Here is a 19,301-nt window from a genome sequence, read left to right on the forward strand (position 1 = left end):
CACTCTCCTCAGTCCCGCCCCGGGAGAGGATGGTGACTCTTGTATCACAGGTCACCCAGGCGAGGGCACAGCCCTGGCGCTTCCCCCAGAGCCCGTAGGCTTGGCTGAGTGGGAGACAATGAGCCACAGACCTCACTGCTGTCCCACGGTGCTGCAGAGCCTGGGGAGGGGGCTGTCGCCGCGGGGCTGGAGGCCAGCTCTGCCCCCAGGTGGCTCCCGGGGCCCTGCCACGGGTCACGAGGAATGTGCACGAGGAATGTGCACATGTGTGTGCATTCACCCCAAACGCAACACCCGCTCCTGCTTCCCCAAGTCAAGCCCAGGGCGCAGCAGAAAACGAGCACAGGACAAGGTCACAGGCAAAACCAGCCGCAGCAGCTTTTAATGTGGCGAAATACATGACTTCCAGAGGCCATCGGGGCTCACGTTCCAGCAGTGAACACGGAGAGAACTGCCGGCTGCCTTGCCCTGGCACACAGCAGCAGCGGCACCTCCATGGGGGAGCCTCGCTCAGCGTCAGGGACCCCCCTCACTCATGGGTGTGGCGCTCTGGGGTCTGGGTAAACCGTGCGGAAGGTCAGGTTCACACGCGGCTCTCTCGAGTGGTACTCCTTGGGCACTCGGTGCTGAACGGATACACAAGGCACAGGGACGGAAACGCACAGTCAGACACATGTGTGCCCACAGACACAAGGGAAACACAGACACACACAGACATACACATGCACACACTGACACAGGTGCACACAGAGGCACACACTCAGACACACACATGCACACACAGATACAGGTGCAGACACACACATACACACGTGCACACAGACATGAAGTACATGCATACACACATGTGCACACACAGACATGACACACACACATACACACAAAGACGAAGACACGCACACAGATACACATATACACAGACACATGCACAGACACGAGACAGACATACACACACACATACACACAAACACGCACACACAAGACACACAGATAAGCAGAAAGAGAGAGACACATACACACAGATACACACACAGACCCATGCTCACACAGACAGGTGTACACACACACAGACACAGAGACACACACACCCATGAAATGTCAAGGCAACCCAGTGCAGGTACTGGAGGCTGCCGCCACCCACAGGAGCCCTTGTACACAGGGTGGCCGCCCCGCAGAGCCCTGAGACACGTCTGTTCACTGACAGCACTACCGGGGAGACTCAGTTTCCCACCAGCGCCACCTCCCTCTTTGCCTCCTGCTACTTCCTCCATCTCAGTCAAAAGACAGGTCTGGAGCGACAGCACAGTGGGTCCGGCACCTGCTCTGCACGCAGACAACTCTGGTTGGACCCCCGACACCCCATAGGGTCCCCTGAGCCCCTCCAGGAGTGAGCCTGGGCACCATCGGGTGTGGCCCCAAGCCCAAACCAAGTGAGCAACAACAGCCATCTCAGTAGAAAGGCAAAGGGCTGAGACAACGGCCTGAGGACCCCCGCTGGCCGTGCCTCACCCACCTCAACACCCGCCTTTAGGGTGGCCAGACCGAAGTAGGGTGGCCTGGTGGTCGGAGGGAGGGAAGTCCCTCTTCAGCTTCACTGCCATCATGCCCAGGGGGCGGCGCTGGGCGCGGGGATGGGGAACCACCGTCTACTCACAGTCGGCCCTGGACATGGCAGCTGGGTGAGCCACCACCCTGCCATGGCCTCCCTCCTTCCACCGCCTCGACCCCACAGTTCTAGAAGCTTCTCAGCCCCCATGCATCCCCCACCCCGGGGCCTGCTCTCACCTGCCAGTCAGCCTGCGTGGCTCCTTCCATAAGCAACAAGGTCCCATGGCTCAGCGGAATCTTCACCCTCTCCACGTAGGTGTAGTCGCCGTCCTCCTCCTGAAACACAGTACCCACCGCGCTGGTCACTGCAAACGTGCTTGGGACACCAGTGCTGGGACCCGGGCAGGGGCTAGACAGCCCAGAGCCCCGCCACTCTCAGCCCCACCACCATGGGTGACGCAGAGTTGCCCCACGGGGCCATGGGTATGCCTCAGACACTGCAGGTTCCTGCCACCTTCTCCAAGTGGCAGGAGAGCCTGCGCTAGCCGGAAGGAAAGTGAAAGTTGCTTCTCAGAACTCCTGGGCCTGGACACCAAGTAGAAAAGGGACTTTCACGTGTGGTGCTGTACTTTTGAGGGTTGGGCCACGCCCGGCGCTGCTTAGGGATCACTCCTGGCAGGGCTTAGGACACCACATGGATTGAACTGGGTCAACTCGTGTGAGACAATGAGGTGCCCGACCAGCTGTGCTCTTTCTCTTCAGCCTCTGGGAAACAGGCTTTTAAATAAGACACGGGAGACCGAGGGGGGCGCACAAGCTCTGATCCCCTTTCCACCATCTATGCCCTTCACTCTCTGGACCCTACACTTAAAACCAGTCGTGGCCATTTCCATCGCCACTCGGATGTTCTGGAGAGGGCCCTAGTTCTTTCCAGAACAATCCACAGCAAGACTATCTCCAAGGTGAGTGAGTACTTGGCCAGGCCAGCCCAGTTCTGCCCCCTGTGGGCACTAGGCTCAGCCGCCTAGGATGCACACAGTTCCTTTCTCCCAAGGAACCCGAAATTCCAGGGCCAGGCTGCCAGGGGGCTGTGTCAACACCAAGACACACCCCAGGGGTGGCCAGCAGCTGGGGCCGCTCTTCCTCCTGCCCTCAGCACCTGTCCTGACCCCCGGAGGTGCCTCATCTCCCTCCCTCCACTCCGGGCAGACACGCCCATTCACAGCTTTGAGCTGGATTACACTGCACTCCCCTAAGGACATCAAGACCCCAACAGTAACAGCTTAAGTGAATGTTGTTGTCGAAGCCCCAGGCCTGGCCCCTTGGCAGTGACCTGTGCCCAGTGCGGACATTTTTTTTCAGGCAGAAAGGAAGGAACTCGGGTTTCAGGGACAGGTTCTGTCTGCACCGTTTCTCTCTTGGGAGTCAGCGAATCCCCAAGTCCCTACCACTGGCCAGGCCTGACCCAGACCCAGTTTGGAAAAGCTCAAGTCTGCTCTCTGGAACAGCCCTGCGGACGGAGGGGGCGTCTGTCCTTCTGGAGGAAGAGACGGTGGCGGCGGGGAGCCCAGGGTTCACAGAAGGTGCTGGGGTCCCTGTACTCAGGCTGGGGGGTCAGCGCATGACAGGGAGGGCAAGAGGCCAGCAGAGACCAGTCAGGCGCGGGTGAGGGACGTGGAGAAATACTGACCCACAGAGGGAGACAGCCGGAGACAAAGGCAGTACTGGGGGCCAGGGTGGGGGGGTCCAGGGGAGGAACGGCCAATGGGAAGGTGAGTGCCGGGGACGGGGCTCAGTGGGAAAACATTTGTCTGGTACGACAGAGGCCCTGGGTTTGGTTCCTGGCAGAGGAAAGAAGGCAAGAAGGCCGGCAGGAAGATAAGCACTGTCCTTTTGACCTGAGAACAAGAACAGGAAGCACCTTAGGGGAGAATTCCCAGCAGCAGCAGCAGGGGGCAGAGTTGACAGACCTGCAGTGCCGCAGGCACCCCAAAGAGCAGCAGAGGGGATGCCTATGCCAGGGGGGGAGGCGGGGAGGGAGAGCCCATCCTCACTCAGCCCGTGAGAGGGGACGCCACAGGTCACTGCAGGGGGACTGGCTGCCTGTCCCCCCAGCCCCCTTGGCCTGGGAGAGCGGAGAGGGGCCAGGGCTGGACCCAGCCCAGAGCAGAGGCACTTCCCGTTCCCTCTGGCTCAGCGCGCCCGGCGTGGCGCTGTGGAGCTGGTGTGCACCTAGGCAGCGAGGCAGGCCCAGGGCCCGTGGAAATGGGTCAGGCTGGGGGGAGGCGCACGTGCGGGGCCATGAGGCTGGCTCCAGTTACCCAGGCGCGGCTCTGCGTCTCTTCACGGACTCCGTGCCTGAGCCCAAACAAAACAAAACACACCCTTCGAAGAAACGTGGCTGGGGATAAAATTTTCCATGCCCAGATCCCGGGAAGAGGCAGTGTTCAGGCCGCCGGCAGGGGCAGGGTGCCGGGGTCGACGGCCGTGGTATCCCACAGGCTAAGAAAAACCCGAGGGGGTGAGAGGGGAAAAGGGAATCTTCGGAGAAAGCCACCCTGCATGGGATTGGCCCTCCTTCCAGGGGTGCTGGGGCGGCTGGCGGCCCTCACCTCTACCCCCTGACACCTGAGACTCGGGATGCTGTTGCAAAATGGGCTCGTTAGGGGGGAAAAGAAGAAGGTGGGCGTGCTGACTGTGCCACAAGGAAGCACCCAGGATGAGGAAGCAAGAGGAGAAATCGTTTCCTCTTCACTAGAAAGGGGACGTCCCGTCTGAGGCTGTGGAGACGCTTCGTGTGTGACTCCTTCCATGTCCTGGGAGGCTGCAGGAAGGACGGCCTGCGACGGGTGGCACCCCCCCCCCCCCCCCGCCCTGCTCTGCCCTCCTCTGCCTGTTTCCTTTACACACCTCAATGCAAATGGATGACCCCAAAGAGGCACCTAGGCCCGCCTGGTGAGCCCAGGAGCACACTGTGGAAGCCTGCAGCCGACAGTCTCTATGTGGGGCTGGCTCGGATCTGGGGGCCGCACCTGGGGCTGCTCAGAGGCTGCTGCCGACTCAGGGCTGGACTCGGGGCTGGACTGGGCTTCCTGTGTGTAGAGCCAGTGCTGCAGCCCAGGGTGGGGGGGGAGGCAGCTCCCTGGCCTCTGTATTTTTTTTGGGGGGGGGGGTTGTCACAACCGGCGATGCTCGGGGGTTACTCCTGGCTCATGCACTCAGGAATTACTCCTGGTGCTGCTCAGGGGACCGTATGGGATGCTGGGAATCGAACCCGGGACGGACGCGTGCAAGGCAAACGCCCTACCCGCTACTGCTCCAGTCCCAGGACTCTGTATTTTCAACATTACGTGGTGAGCCACTTCCTCTATCCTGAAGGTACAATCTTGTTTAAAATATGACGGTACACCGTTCCCTTGTGTGAAACAGGCACTACCCTGCTTTAAGCCCATACTTTTGTTGCTGCTGCTGCGTCAGGACCACTTCTGCCCATGCTTCAGGGACGAGTCCTGGTGTGGCAGTGCTCGGTGTTGAGGGCCACTCCCAGAGTGCTTGGGGCAACACCACCCCAGGTTTGCTGGGGCTCCAACCCCGGTGTCCTGCCTGCACACACACCCTTTCTGACCACGTCTGTGTCAGGCACGGTGCAAGAGATGATAGCACGGCAGTGAGGCCCCGGTGTTGGGGGGTGGGGTGGGGTGCGGTCCTCTCCCCTCGGGCACTGAAGGTGGCGGTGGGAGAAGCACGGGGAGGCTGGACGAGAGGCTTCGCTGGGCATGGACGGCATCTTCTCTGTGGGGCTGAGAGGCGTCCAACTGGGGGGGGGAGGGGGAATTGGCGCAGAGTCCCCCAGGAGCTGCGGCGACTGATGATGCCCCTGGGAAGAGCCACAGAAGCCGCCTCTGGCCTGTCCACAGCACTAACCGGCGTCAGGGCCAGTGAGGAAAACACACACAGGGCACCCGCCTCCCATGTGCACAGCCCCTGCCCTGGCTGCTGCCATCCGGGGCAGCCTCCCATCGGGCCCACCCACCCACCCTGCCCACCTGCGACCCCGGGAGCTCTTGCCCCTCTGGTCCTGCCTGGGCAAACACCTGCCTCCTCTCCCCGTCGCCTATTTGAGACTGTGTTTATGCGAGTTAACAGAGAGTCGTTGAAAAATTCTTAAGACTCGGTTTCTCCTGACCTCTCTTTGGCGCCCCTTCATGGTTTTTATGCTTTGGAAGAATTTTCCCATCCTGAGGGAAGTTAAATATACAACTGTGTTTCCTGTCCGTAAAAGTAAAAAAGAAAAAAGTTTACATTTTTGAGACTGAAGTCTTGAGGGTCCAGCCCGGGCCCAGAAACAAAAACAAAAGGGGAAAAAAAAAAGTTTACATTTTTGAGACTGACGTCTTGCGGGTCCAGCCAAGGGGCTGAGGGGCCGCTGGGGCTCCCTGCCTGTGTGGCTGGATGGCACGGACCTCTCCAGCTGGATCCTGCCCGCCCCTACAGGGCACGTGCGTCCAGAGGAGCGTGGAGGACGCATGTGCGCGTGGCTTCCATCACACCCACAGCCACAGCGGTGGCAAGACGCTGTGTTCCAAGCCATCTCTGTGACTCACCATGGGGCGCGTGCCCTTAGAGGTCTTCTGGCTTAAGGGCGGTGGGAGCAGGCCTTCAGCCAGAAGAACTCAAAGTTTCCTGAACACACAGGGACTGAGAAATGCATTCAGAAGTCACTCGTGGGCATGAAGCCCCCGGGACCTGGCAGTCAGTGCCTGGGTGGCGTTTCTTGGACAAAACGGCATGGCGAGGGGAAAAGGCTGGAGCAGCCCTGGTGGAGATGAACTACTGATGGAAAAAATTTCCCCTTTTTCCCCTAGGGGGGTGTGACACAAAACACGAGCGAGCAGGAGGGACCGTCCCAGCAGAGTCAGGGCCTGAGCCTGCTGCCCAGGAAGATCTGCAAGCAGGAGCTCGGGCTGGTCACTCCTGCAGGAACTGCGGCCTGTGTGACAGCGACAGAGGCCCACAGGAAGGTGGAGAGTGGGCACTGGAGGGGGGCGAGAGAGAGATAGACAGGCAGAGAGAGAAAGAAAAAAGAGAGACGGAGAGAGACAGAGAGGGAGGAGGAGGAAGAGGAGGAGGAGAATAAGGAGAAGGAGAAGGAGGAGAAGGAGGAGAAGGAGAAGGAGGAGAAGGAGAAGAAGAAGAAGGAGAAGGAGAAGAAGAAGGAGGAGAAGAAGAAGAAATATGCCGGTCACACAGAGGCAGGTGGGGAGAGGGGGAGGGGGTTCAGGAGGGAAACTGGGGACACTGGAGGTGGGAAACATGCACTGGTGAAGGGACGCATGTTGGAACATTATATGACTGAAACCCGATCATGAACAACCTTGTAACCATATATCAATCTCACTGTGATTCAAAAAAACAATTTTTTTTTTTAAACAAGCAGCGCTGGGGCCAGGGAGAAGATGCAAAGGGCTGGGGCGCAGGTGTCACGCACGAGCTGGATCCCCGGCACTGAACGATTCCCCGGACACCGGGTATGGCCCCCAAAGCAAACCCCAAAAGGTAGACACGGGTAAACCCCAAAGTTGTCTTGAAACACTCTTCCTTTAGGGGCTACGTGGCATTAAAACTTCCTCCAGTCGGCAGAGAGGAAAGAGGAAAGGTGGGGGAGGAGCAAGGGGAGGAGGAGGGTGGGAAGAGGAGAAGGAGGAAGAGGAGGAACGAAGGAGGGGGAGGAGGGAGAGGAGGAGGGGGAGGAGGAGGAGGAGGGAGGAAGAGGGGAGGAGGAAGAGGCGGAGGGATGGGGCATCTGGCGAAGGCTGGTGTGTCTGTGCTGTGACTCCTGAACGCCCACTGTGTGGCAGGGACGCGCAGTGGGCAGGCGTCCAGCAGAGAGCTCGGATGGAAGCAGAGGAAGACTGCAGACGCACACACTGATTCCCTGACCCTGAGCGCCCACGACCTTAGCAGGTCTGCAGGGTCCGGCAGGGCGTCTCCCCGGGACCTCGCTCGCGGGCCCAAGCATCAGACTGTGCGGGACCAACCCGCAGAAGGCCGGCCCGGGTGGGGGGGGGTGGAGGGGGGGGTTCTGCAGCCTGAGCCGATGCGAGCTGCATAGCTCCCCCAGACACGTCCACTGAGGCCATGCGGTACTGCCCTCGCTGCCCTTGAGCACCCGCGGGTGTGGAGATGCCTCAGCTAAGCTTAGCACAGTCCTATCTGGGCCGCGAGCTCGCTCCTAGAGCGCCGATACCCACACGCAGCAGAGCTGCCCGTGCGCGGCGGAGAGACACTTCTTACCCCTCACGCGACACGCCACTGGCGGTGGCAATTACGGAAAGAGAGCAGGGAGGAAAACAACAATGACAACCCCCACCCGCCGTCTCTGCAGTTTTCTGCTGACTCAAATCAAACCACATTTTAGATCGCCCGCATTGATCTGAAGTACATTACTTTAAAAACAGAAGCAGCTGCTTCTGAAATCAGATCTGCCAAAGACAGGGGCGAACTAAAGCAGAGACTCAGAATCACTGGGGCTCTGCTCAGAGGGGGCTGCACACGGCTTAGGGCTCTGCTCAGAGGGAACTGCACACGGCTTAGGGCTCTGCTCAGAGGGGGCGGCAAATGGTTCAGGGCTCTGCTCAGAGGGGGCGGCAAACAGTTTAACGGCCACTAGGTTTTCTGTTCACCCAATGCTCCCCTGACGTTTGGTAATGATTTGGCACGGAAAGTTCTAGTGATGTGTGTGAGAATGCGAAGCCCAAGAGCTGGGTGCAAGAGTCGACCCTCACCCCACCCCACCCCGACCCTGTGACCTCAGAGGACAGTGGGACGGACCCCACCCTGTCTCCACACCGCCATGTGTGGCCCCCGCCGCCCCTCCCCCTACCAGGTGCCTGCCTTTGGGGACGTGGAGGAGAGCACGGTGGGGGCAGGGGCAGGAGTGACTCATGGAAGCCCAAACCATCCTGGCGTCACACTCAGTATCAAGGTCGCTCCAGCAACTCTGAGGGTGAACTTGAGAACAGAAAGCTTGGCCTTGCCCGACTGCATCCGACGTGATAAAAGGCCTTGGTTGGAGAAGGCCCGGCCCGAGCCTGCTGAAGCAGAGGAGGCGTGTGTGCGTAAGCGTCCAGTGCAGGTTCTACGTGCGGGAGCCCTGGGTGAGTGCGTGTGCACGGAAAGCTCTGTATGTGGGAGCCCCAGGTGTGTGTGTGTGTGTGTACGCATGTGCACGTGTGTGTACAAGGGTCGAGTACAGGCTCTGCGTGTGGGAGCCCTTGGGTGAGTACGTGTGCACGGAAGGCTCTGTATGTGGGAGCCCCAGGTGTGTGTGTGTGTGTGTGTGTAAGCATGTGCACGTGTGTGTACAAGGGTCGAGTACAGGCTCTGCGTGTGGGAGCCCTCGGGTGAGTACGTGTGCACGGAAGGCTCTGTATGTGGGAGCCCCAGGTGTGTGTGTGTGTGTGTACGCATGTGCACGCGTGTGTACAAGGGTCGAGTACAGGCTCTGCGTGTGGGAGCCCTTGGGTGAGTACGTGTGCACGGAAGGCTCTGTATGTGGGAGCCCCAGGTGTGTATGTGTGTGTGTGTGTGTACGCATGTGCACGTGTGTGTACAAGGGTCGAGTACAGGCTCTGCATGTGGGAGCCCTCGGGTGTGCACGGAAGGCTCTGTATGTGGGAGCCCTGAGAGTGAGTGTGTGTGTGTGTGTGTATGTATACAAGTGTGTGTGCATAAGGGCCGAGGGCAGGCTCTGCGTGTGGGAGCCCCAACACCCACGACACACATACCCAATACCCACCACACACACACACACACACACACACACACACACACATCCACTCATACACCCCCCCAGCCCCCTACATATCCACCCATACCCCCAACACCCACCACACACACACATACCATCCACACACACATCCACACACCCACACACCACACTATATACATACACTATAAGCGCGCGCAGACACACACACACACCAGACACACATCCATCCAGACACCCCCACATCCACCACACCACACACACACACACACCCCTACACACTCCATATCCACCCCCACACACTGCACACTCCCCACCCCCCCTACACTCACTATACACACCCCATACACCCACACAACACACACACACACTACAAACACACAAAGAGCACGTGCTCATAGACACACACACATACACACACACACACACATACACACACGAGGATGGAGGCCAGAACCCCTCCACAGCCGGACCTGCTGGAAAAATCAGGTCCTGAGGCCCAACCCTCAGGAGCACCACAAACTTCCTGCCATTATCTAATAACCCCCCAACTCAGCCACCACGGTTTCCGTGGCAACCGACAGAGAAATAGCAGCCTGCCAAGTGGCTTCTGTAGCTCCTTTCCTGGCTTGTTTTTCAGGACAGAGTTAAAGCCAGCAGGGAATAGCACCAGACTAATCTTTACAGCGGGGACACGACGCAGCCTGCTAAGCACGACCGGATTTGGGATAAGAAGGGCAGAAGAGCTGTCATGAGCCGGCTGGGGAAGAGAAAACAAACAAACCCAAAAGGTCGCTAATTACTGACCGAAAAGAAAGAAAAAGTCTCCTGAAGTTCATTGGGCGAAGCTTTACCTCTGCCTTAAGACGGTCTCTCTGCCATTTGCCAAGACAGAGGAGGACGATGCTTTTCTCTGGGGTCGGGAGTGATTCAGCAAGAGGAGGGGCGGGATGAACGGGATGGCAAGACGGACTGGCCCCCTCCCCGCGGCCTAGGAGCATTCAAGGGAAGGACGTGTTTCTAGAATGAGAAAGAGCCAGGAGTCGACAGTGCAGGGCAGGGCAGGGCGGGCAGCATGGAGGAGGAGGCTGGGTCTACCTTGGGGCACAGCGTGCAGAGTCCCCCAACCCTGGAGGCACCAGCAGGGCACACTGCCCGGGGAGAGAGGAGTGTGCTCTCAGCAGGTGCCAGTCTAGGAATCACACAGCTGCTGCTGGGTGGAGGAAGCAGGATTGAAAAAAAAAAAAGAAAGAAAAAAAATCCCGGCTCCCTCTGAAAGTGTCCCCAAACTGGCACACTTCCGTGCCACTCTGCAGAACCTGATGAGGGGCAGGGAGATCTGCGGACGCTCCCAGTCAGCCCCAGCTGACTCGGTTTGACCAGACGACTCCTCTTCCGACTCCTCTTCCGGTGCACGCTCGGGGGGCGCGGGGGTGTTCGGTGGGGGGGTGCTGTTGGAAAGACACCCCCTCCCGCACCCTCCCAGCGGGGGCGCATGGAGTGGGCGCCGAGACTTTCAGAGCCACGCCCACGGCGCGCTCACCTGATTTATGCTTTGTAATTTACGCATTCACCTTGGGCTGCGTGAATCATAAGTCATATTCTCCCAGCCATCACCAGGGCGTAGACCAAAAAAAAAAAAAACCAAGATGACACAGTTACGAGAGCAACTTCCTCTTGAGCTCGCAGAAAAGGGGTTGTCAGAATAAGATGTTCTCTGCTATATACTTCCGAGGCTGACAGCTCAAAGCAAAGAGTAGCCCCAGGGCTAGAGAAATGACTGGGGGGCAAGGGAGAGGGGGAGGTCTTGGCCTTGCACTCAGCGCACCAGGATTCAATCCACAGCACACCACACGGTCCCCCGAGGCCTGCAAGGAGTGATCCCTGAGTGGAGAGCCAGGAGTAAGGCCTGAGCATCCCGGGGTGGGGGGGGGGGGGGTTGCGGCAACCTCCCCCCCCCCCCCCCCCCCCGCAGCCCAACCCACAGGGGGGAATCTGGGGAAGGGGAGAGATCGAAAAACAGCTACAGCACGTATTGTCTTGTGAGGTCTGCAGGGCCCCAGATTTCTGGAATGTGTTCAAGAAATTAGAAGTCTGAACACAAGTTTAAAAGTGGGTCTCCTGCTTACCTGAAAACACCACTTACAGGGGCTGGAGCGATAGCCCAGTGGGTAGGGTGTTTGCCTTGCACGCAGCTGACCTGAGTTCGATTCCCAGCATCCCATATAGTCCCCCGAGCACCGTCAGGAGTGATTCCTGAGTGCAGAGCCAGGAGTAACCCCTGTGCATCGCCAGGCGTGTCCCAAACAGCGAAAACAAAACAAAACAAAACACCACTTACAGGTTCTAGGAAAATGCTGTTTTGTTTGGGGGCCGTTCCCAGCAGTGCCTGGAGGCTGGTGTGTGGGGGGGGTGTGTGCCCTGAGGTGATGGGGACTGAGCCGGTGGCCAGCTTTCGGGACCCAACAAGTCATTTTCAAAGGATGGTGTGGCAGGTGTGTGATTCTAGTTTCAGATACATCCAGATTCAATTTCCCCTCTTCCATCAACACCAGGACCGAGGGAGCAAACCACGGCCCTGGCTGCTCCCCGGCTCGGACGGATGGATAGACAAACGGACAGACGGACGGATGGACGGATGAACGGGGCAGGAGGCCCAAAGCTGAGCTCACACCTCAGCCAGGCGTCTCGGGTTGCACGGCCTCAGATGTTCTCAGCCTCGGGAGCGGTATCTGAGCTCCAGCTGGCTGCAGGCCTTACAGTGCAGAGTCCCCACCCCTGGCAGACTACAGAGGGACTTTCCCACACGGCGGGGCTCAGGCGTGTGTCTGAGCTCATGCTCATCACCTCCGAGACACTCCTAAGACGATGATGCTTGGAGGGTGCTGGGGGAGATCCAGGGTTTGAGGCGCTGGCCCAGCTCCCAGCTGGATCCCCAAGACCCAGGGCCCCCTGAGCCCCACGGGGGCTGCCTCCCGAGCCCAGATCTGGGAACAGCCCCTCAGCACCACCAGGTGCGAACGTCCACCGACTGACCCTCACGGAGGTGGTGCCTGGACGGGTCAGACGCAGCAGCCACCCTGGGGTCACCCACAGACAAAGCGCTCCCCCCAGAGGCTGTCACCCTTCTCCCTCGGGTGGCTCATTCCAGTCGAAGAAACGAGAACGTCCCTGACCCCTCCCCGGCCCATGTCACAGCAAGCCCTGCAGTGGAAAAGTACTGACCTTGTCCCCCAGCAGGCCTGGCTCTCCCCTCTCGGGGATAGTCACCCAAGCCTCAGGGGTCAGTTAAGAAGGCAGTCAGGGGGCTGAAGAGAGCACCGCAGGGAGGGCGATGCCCTGGCACACGTCTGGCCGGGGTTTGATTCCCGGCACCCCACGGGGTCCTCTGAGCACAGAGGCCAGAGTCAGTCCTGAGCAATGCGGGGTATGGCCCCAAAACCAAACTCAAGAGAGAGAAGGGAGTGAGGGCATCAGAGAGAGCAGCGGCCATGCCACGGAGACCACTGGGCAGGAGCGAGGCGCCCCCTTCCGACACCCTCTGCTGTACTCCCCGTTCCAATCAGGACAGGGCGGGGGTCCGCCCTCTCCCTGGTGGGGACAAAGCCCAGCACTGGGCCATGGCGTGCAAGTCCTGCTGGACGATCAAGTGTCAAGGTCCAACCTCAACAGCAGGGCCAGGGGTTGGCCAGAGACAGAGATGTCTCCTCTATGCTTGTGAGCTGGAGAAACAGTACAGCAGGCTATCCTATGTATATGTATATGTATATGTCACGGTCATGGTCACGATCCTCCTGTTGTTCATCGATTTGCTCGAGCGGGCCCAGTAATGTCTCCACCATGAGACTTGTTACTGTGTCTGGCATATCGAATATGTCACGGGGAGCTTGCCAGGCTCTGCCGTGCGGGCGAGATACTCTCGGTAGCTTGCCGGGCTCTCCGAGAGGCAAAAATAAAATAAATACATAAATAAAATTAAATAAAAATATATACTATATACCCTGACCCCTCAAGTGGCTGACTGGGATCCAATCCCCAGCATCCTATACCCCCCAAGTCCCACCCTGGTCAGCCCAGAGCACTGCCCTGTCCCCCAGGCTGTGCTAGTGGGCCTTTCTCCAGGCCTGGAGGCGAGCATCGGGCACAGGGCGGGCCACTCACCGGGGGTGGCTTCTTCCTCATCTCGAAGGTGCGGGTGGCGCCCAGGCTGAGGGAGGCGATGACGGGGCAGGGGCCCAGGGCGGGCTCATCGTCACTGTGCCAGTCCACGCTGTCCTTCTCGTCGCGGTAGAGGTTGCAGAGCAGTGAGTTGAAGCTGTGGCCCGTGTTCGCCTCAACCTGGCCCTTGAGCACTCGGAGCACGGGCAGCCACTGCAGCCGGGCAGAGGCGGCGCGCCCCAAAATGGAGAGAGCAGAAAAGGCTGAGTTAGGAGCTGGCGGGGGGGGAAAGGGACGGGACACCCACGCCCACACCCACACTGGGCACAGTTGGTAGGTGCCCACCTTGCTATCTTGACCTCCGCGGGGCTGCGCCTGGCACAGCAATGTCATGAGGACCAGACGGTGCCCCCCCAGCAGCTACCACAAGCTGGGGGGTCCCCGGGCCCAACACTAGGTGGGAGGAGTGAGGTGGCGAGACGGCCTGGCCAGCAGCCGGAGGCCAAGCACACATGACTGGGACTAAGCAGGACAGCTTCCCTGGGGAATCCGTGGACCCTCTGTTCCTCCCAGGCCTATGTCATCACCGACGGCTGACTTGCTTCTTGGACCAGAGGCCCAACCTGCCAGAACGGCCCCAGCCTGGGAACAGGAACCGCCGAGAAACAGGAGCTATGCACTGGCACAGAGGCACGGCCCCCCAGCCGGGCTTCTGCACGGGGCGCACACCTGCAGCCCGGCCTCGGGACCTGCAGCCCAGCCAGGGCCCAAGAGGAGCAGTGACCTCTGACCTCAGTGTGTGCGCCGAGGCCGGGACTCAGCTTCACTCTTATATAATTCCTGTCTTTCCCCGAGAAATCTCGAGTGCCCTGATTGAGCTCCCTTGGTAGAGATGGTTCACAAGTTTCTCCAACGTTGCTCCATTATAATTTATCGGCCTCTCCAAACGGCATGGGTTTTCTATGCTATTCACCAGACTTCAGGGGGAAGCAGGAAAAGGGGGAAATAGATATACTTTTAACGACTCAGAGTTGAGTCTTTAAGATAATGCCAAGCCTGCTACGTGTTAACTCAAACGTTCGTTTACGGTTCTTGTGGACGCCTGAACTGATGGACAGAAACAGTCATGGAAGGCTATGGCCCAAAGCCATTGGGGTTGGCTCTCAGCAGGGTCTCGGAAAGAGAGGAAGCTCTGGTTAAAACCCAGCTCTTCCTGGGGGCTGGAGCGACAGCACAGCGGGGAGGGCGTTTGCCTTGCACACGGCTGACCCGGGTTCGATTCCCAGCATCCCATATGGTCCCCCGAGCACCACCAGGAGTAATTCTTGAGTAGAGAGCCAGGAGCGACCCGTGTGCATCGCCGGGTGTGACCCAAAAAGCAGGAAAAAAACAAAAGACAAAAACCAGCTGTTCTTAAAACTGAAGGTGCTTGGGGCTGGAGCAATAGCACAGCAGGTAAGGCGTCTGCCTTGCAGACAGTCTACCTGGGTTCGATTCCTGGCATCCCATATGGTCCCCCGAGCACCGCCAGGAGTGACCCAAAAAGGAAAAACAAACAAACAAACAACTGAAGGTGCTTATGCTCAGGCTAAAACTGAACTCTCTCTGGGCAAGAGACGTGCTTGCATGTACAAAGCAAAGAACAGCACAGTGTACTCAAGCCTAACCAACCAGAGTGGCCTGGGGAGAGGTTACCTGCGCCAGGGAAACAGTGGTGTGGGTCGAGCCAAGTTCCCAAGCAGCCTTCCTGCTAAGGCAACTGGTCACAGAATCCATGGGCTGCTGCAGCCCTCGGGGATTTAAACTGAGAAGGAAATAAAGTGTTGATATTAAAAATATATATTTATGAAAAAGAGCTGTGATTTCCAACATGAAAAGTTGGGAAGTTTTTGCGCCACTATTTTTGTTTCTTTCTTTCTTTCTTTTTTTTTTGGAAGGGGCACACCCAGAAGAACTCAGGGATCACTCCTGGTGGGGTTTGGGGGATCATAAGCTGGGGATCGAACCTGGAAGGGTAAGTGCAAGACAAGCTCCATCTCTGCTGCCCTCTCTCTCTCTCTGGCCCGCAAGTTTCTTTGCTGACCGGCTAGGCTGAAGACGGGCGAACATCAAAGAGCGTTACAATAGGTTGGTTTTGTTGAAGTGCGCCAAGAAAGCCAGCTGGACCCAGGCACACGCTCAGACAAGGGAGTGATTCAGAAATCTATACATATTATGCTAAGTGAAATGAGTCAGAAAGAGAGGGACAGTCATAGAAGGACTACACTCATTTGTGGAGCATAAAACAACATAACATGAGGCTGACATCCAAGGACAGTAGATACAAGGATCAGGAGGACTGCCCCATAGCTGGAAGCCTGCCTCATGAGCGGAGGGGAGAAGGCAGCTGGAATAGAGAAGGGATCACTAAGAAGAAGGTGCTGGAGGAATCAGTCAGGATGGGAGATGTGTGTCGAAAGTAGATAATGGACCAAACATGATGACCTCTCAGTGTCTGTATTGCAAACCATAATGCCCCAAAGTAGAGAGAGAGTATGGGGAATATTGTCTGCCATGGAGGTGGGGGGAGGGTCGGGAAGGGGGGGTATACCACGGATATTGGTGGTGGGGAATGTGCACTGGTGGAGGGATGGGTGTTTGATCATTGTGTGATTGTAACCCAAACATGAAAGCTTGTAACTTTCTCACGGTGATCCAATAAAATTAAAAAAAAAAAAAAAAGAAATGAAATCTATACATATTTCTAAAATCTGCATGTGTTTTTCGCTATGACACCCAAACTCAACAGAACTCAAATGTTAGTCAAAACTGTGGAATCTGAAAAGATACTGGCAAACTCTGTCACTTTGTTAATTGAAATCCACTAGTACAACTTGGATGGATTTTGAACTCTGTAAGATTCTGTAACATCATATACTGGCCGTTTGGAAAATATTGGCCCAGGGAGTCCTGGGGTTCTTCCAATGATTGGCAGGTTACAACAGTGTCCAAAACACCCAATTGTGAACATCCCTGGCCTTGGCGAAGCAGACAGGAATCTGCACCATGGGGATTTCTGTTTAAAAACTCAACTTCTGGGACGAGAGAGAAAGAAAGGGAGGGAGGGAGAGAGGAAGAGGGAGGGAGGGAGGGTAAGAGTAGAAAAGTTGTCTTGCATGTGGCCAACCTGGATTTGATCCCCCAGCTCTACATGAGTAGTCCCTCAAGCATGACTAGGAGTGGTCACTGAGCACTGAGCCAGGGGTAAGCCTTGAGCACTGCTGGGTGCGGCCCCAAACAAAACACACACACACACACACACACACACACACACACACACACACAAACCCCAAGACCAAAAATAAACTCAACTCTTATCATGAGCAACAACAAATCCTGTCTGCCTTCTCCTTGGAGTGACAGTCACGCCAACTGGGAGACACAGGCCGAGCACTCCAGTCTGAGCAACTCTTCGCCTGCCAGTTGCTGTTTCAAGAAAACGGGGCTCGTGAAGGCGGGTAGGATGACATTTCCGACCGTCACACTCAGTGTCTCCTTGGCCCAACCAGCTCTGCTCTCTGAAGCACAAATGCCAAGCGCATCCTTCATACTTCTCAGCTTTCCTTGACATCAAGCAAACCCACGGACTCTGAGAGCAAGGGTCAAGAAGAGGGATGTTCACTGCTAACCCGAGGCACGGCCCTGAATGAAACCCGTGCTGTGTTTCCGCGGGCAGGCTGCAGTGGTGACGCTGGCGACGGCTACTAGCATGGCGTGGGCCTGTGCCTTGGTTCGGTGCCAGGGTGCCAACAGGGCACGTGCCAGTATTACTTCCACGTTGCAGGACGACTTGACACAAGGAGATGTCAGTCTTAGTCTGTAGCTAAAAAAAAACTATCACTTTGACCTTGCAGGTTCTCAAAAACGGTCCATGCCTTGCCTGGTGTTGCTTGGCAACACATAACTAAGACTTGGTGAGACTTGAGTGCACCCCCGCGAAGCCCCGCGTTTGTCTGGTACTAAAGGAACGGGGGTTTGGCAGAGAGAAGCAGAGTGCCTTGTGACGGGTGGGGTCTGACTACTGGCACGCACTTCATGAGCCGGAATCAAGGCCCAACTCTCGCTGTCCTGTGCTGTCAATCCCCGCAATCCTGGTTATGATGCCGACACTACCTCCTCAGTAGGGCAAACTTTAAGCAATCAACAGTAACAAGCAAAATGGAGGCCAAAAGCGTGGACCCCTTCCTCAACCGTACATTTCAAAGTGAAATTCGCTGACGGTGACTGCAAGCTGCATTTCCCAGTCTTCTTTTAAGGCTCACAGCTCCGAGGAGACAAAGAGCAGGTGGAGGGGAACTTTGCAAATCGAGACCTGAAAGGGGGGAAGACAGCTTCCCTGGCAATGGGCCTGAGAAATCAGCATCTTCCTGACTTGCCCTGAGGAGACCCAGCTGCGAGATGTTCCCAAACAGGGATATTATTTTTTTTCCTTTCCTTAGTTATTTCTGGTGATGAAGGAAGGAGAAGAAAAAAAAAGAAAAAGAAAAAAGAAAAAAATGGGGATAATGAACTGGGGGATTAATTTAGACTCTCCAACCAATTCTCTATCTGCAGATCCCTCGGAGCCGAGCGTCTAAATTAAAATTCAGTGTCATCTCACTGCTCAGCGAGCGCCTTCTATCCTTAAAAGACATCTGAGGAGTAAGGAGGAGAGAATATGGCTTGCAGAGCGAAGAACACAAGAGCTCCTAGTCAGTGGGTGTCCAGAACATTCTGTCCTGGGCATCACAGAGGGGACTCCGGGGTGGCTGGAAATGAAGCCATGGGTGCCCCCTTGCGCCTTCTTAAACTGAGTTCAAGAAAGAGTCAGTTAAAAAATTTAAAAAAAGACTAGAGATTGGAGGCAAGTACTGGGGCTAGGGTAACGCCCTGCACATGCCAGACCCGGGTTCAATCCCTGGCACCACATTGGGCCCCCAGCACCGCCCAAGAAACAGCCTGGTGGACCAAGAACCACCAGGCAGGGCGCCTGAGGTCCCCGGAGCACTGCCTGGGAGGGTCTCTCACAGAGGAAAGGAAAAGACTAGAAGGAGTTGGAGAGTGTGACTGAAGGGAGAGTGAGCTTGAGGTGGTGACAATTTAAACACTGTCACACCCAGACCCAGCACAGACACGCCTCAGAGAGAGGCGCAGTTCTGCCTTCATTCACAACAGACTTGGAACTAACCCCCCTGGCCAGAAAGTTCTGGGTCAGCGAATTCAAATCAAGAGAGTCCCGATCCCTGGCTGGGAAGTCAGGAGGAGGAGGAGGAGGGTGCTGGTCTCGCGCTAGGCTGATTTGGATCCCATCCCCGGCACCCTGTCTGGCTCCTGAGCCCCGCCAGGAGGGAGTCCTGAGCTCGGGTGGATGTTCGCCCACCCCCCATATTTCTTTGGACACCCTTAACATCTGAGTTAAAGAAAACTTTGCCTGGGCCTGAGCTATAGTACGGCAGGGAGGGTATTTGCCTTGCATAAGGCTGACCCGGGTTTGATCCCCGGCATCCCTCATGGTCCCCAAAGCACCGCCAGGGCACCACCAAGAGTGATCCCTGAGTGCAGAGTCCAGAGCAAGCCCTGAGCACCTCTTCACGTGGCGTGGAGTCAAGGCGCTGTTCCTCTCTCAGGCTCAAAGGCCACTCTCTAAAGCTTGTCTGTGTGTGAGCTGTGGGCATGTAGAGCACTGTAGCACTGTCTTCCCGTTGTTCATCGATTTGCTCAAGCGGGCACCAGTAACGTCTCTATTGTGAGACTTGTTGTTACTGTGTTTGGCATATTGAGTCCGCCAGGGGGAGCTTGCCAGGCCTTG

The 19,301-nt window shown here is 57.1% G+C and overlaps 1 protein-coding gene across 1 annotated transcript in view; it reads right to left on the reverse strand.

The window, feature by feature from the left end:
- Positions 1–402: 402 nt before the first annotated feature.
- The window catches only part of ALKBH3 (alkB homolog 3, alpha-ketoglutarate dependent dioxygenase), a 34,277-nt gene continuing 15,378 nt past the window's right edge, over positions 403–19,301 (reverse strand). The window contains exons 8-10 of the mRNA XM_056131325.1: positions 13,478–13,687; positions 1,786–1,884; positions 403–626 (exon numbers count right to left, since the gene is read on the reverse strand). Of these exons, the coding sequence (XP_055987300.1) occupies positions 534–626; positions 1,786–1,884; positions 13,478–13,687 (402 nt within the window). The 3' untranslated portion in view covers positions 403–533. The remainder of the gene's footprint in view (positions 627–1,785; positions 1,885–13,477; positions 13,688–19,301) is intronic.

Source organism: Sorex fumeus, unplaced genomic scaffold, assembly GCF_029834395.1.
Source record: "Sorex fumeus unplaced genomic scaffold, SorFum_2.1 ptg000007l, whole genome shotgun sequence".
NCBI classification, from domain to species: Eukaryota; Metazoa; Chordata; class Mammalia; order Eulipotyphla; family Soricidae; genus Sorex; species Sorex fumeus.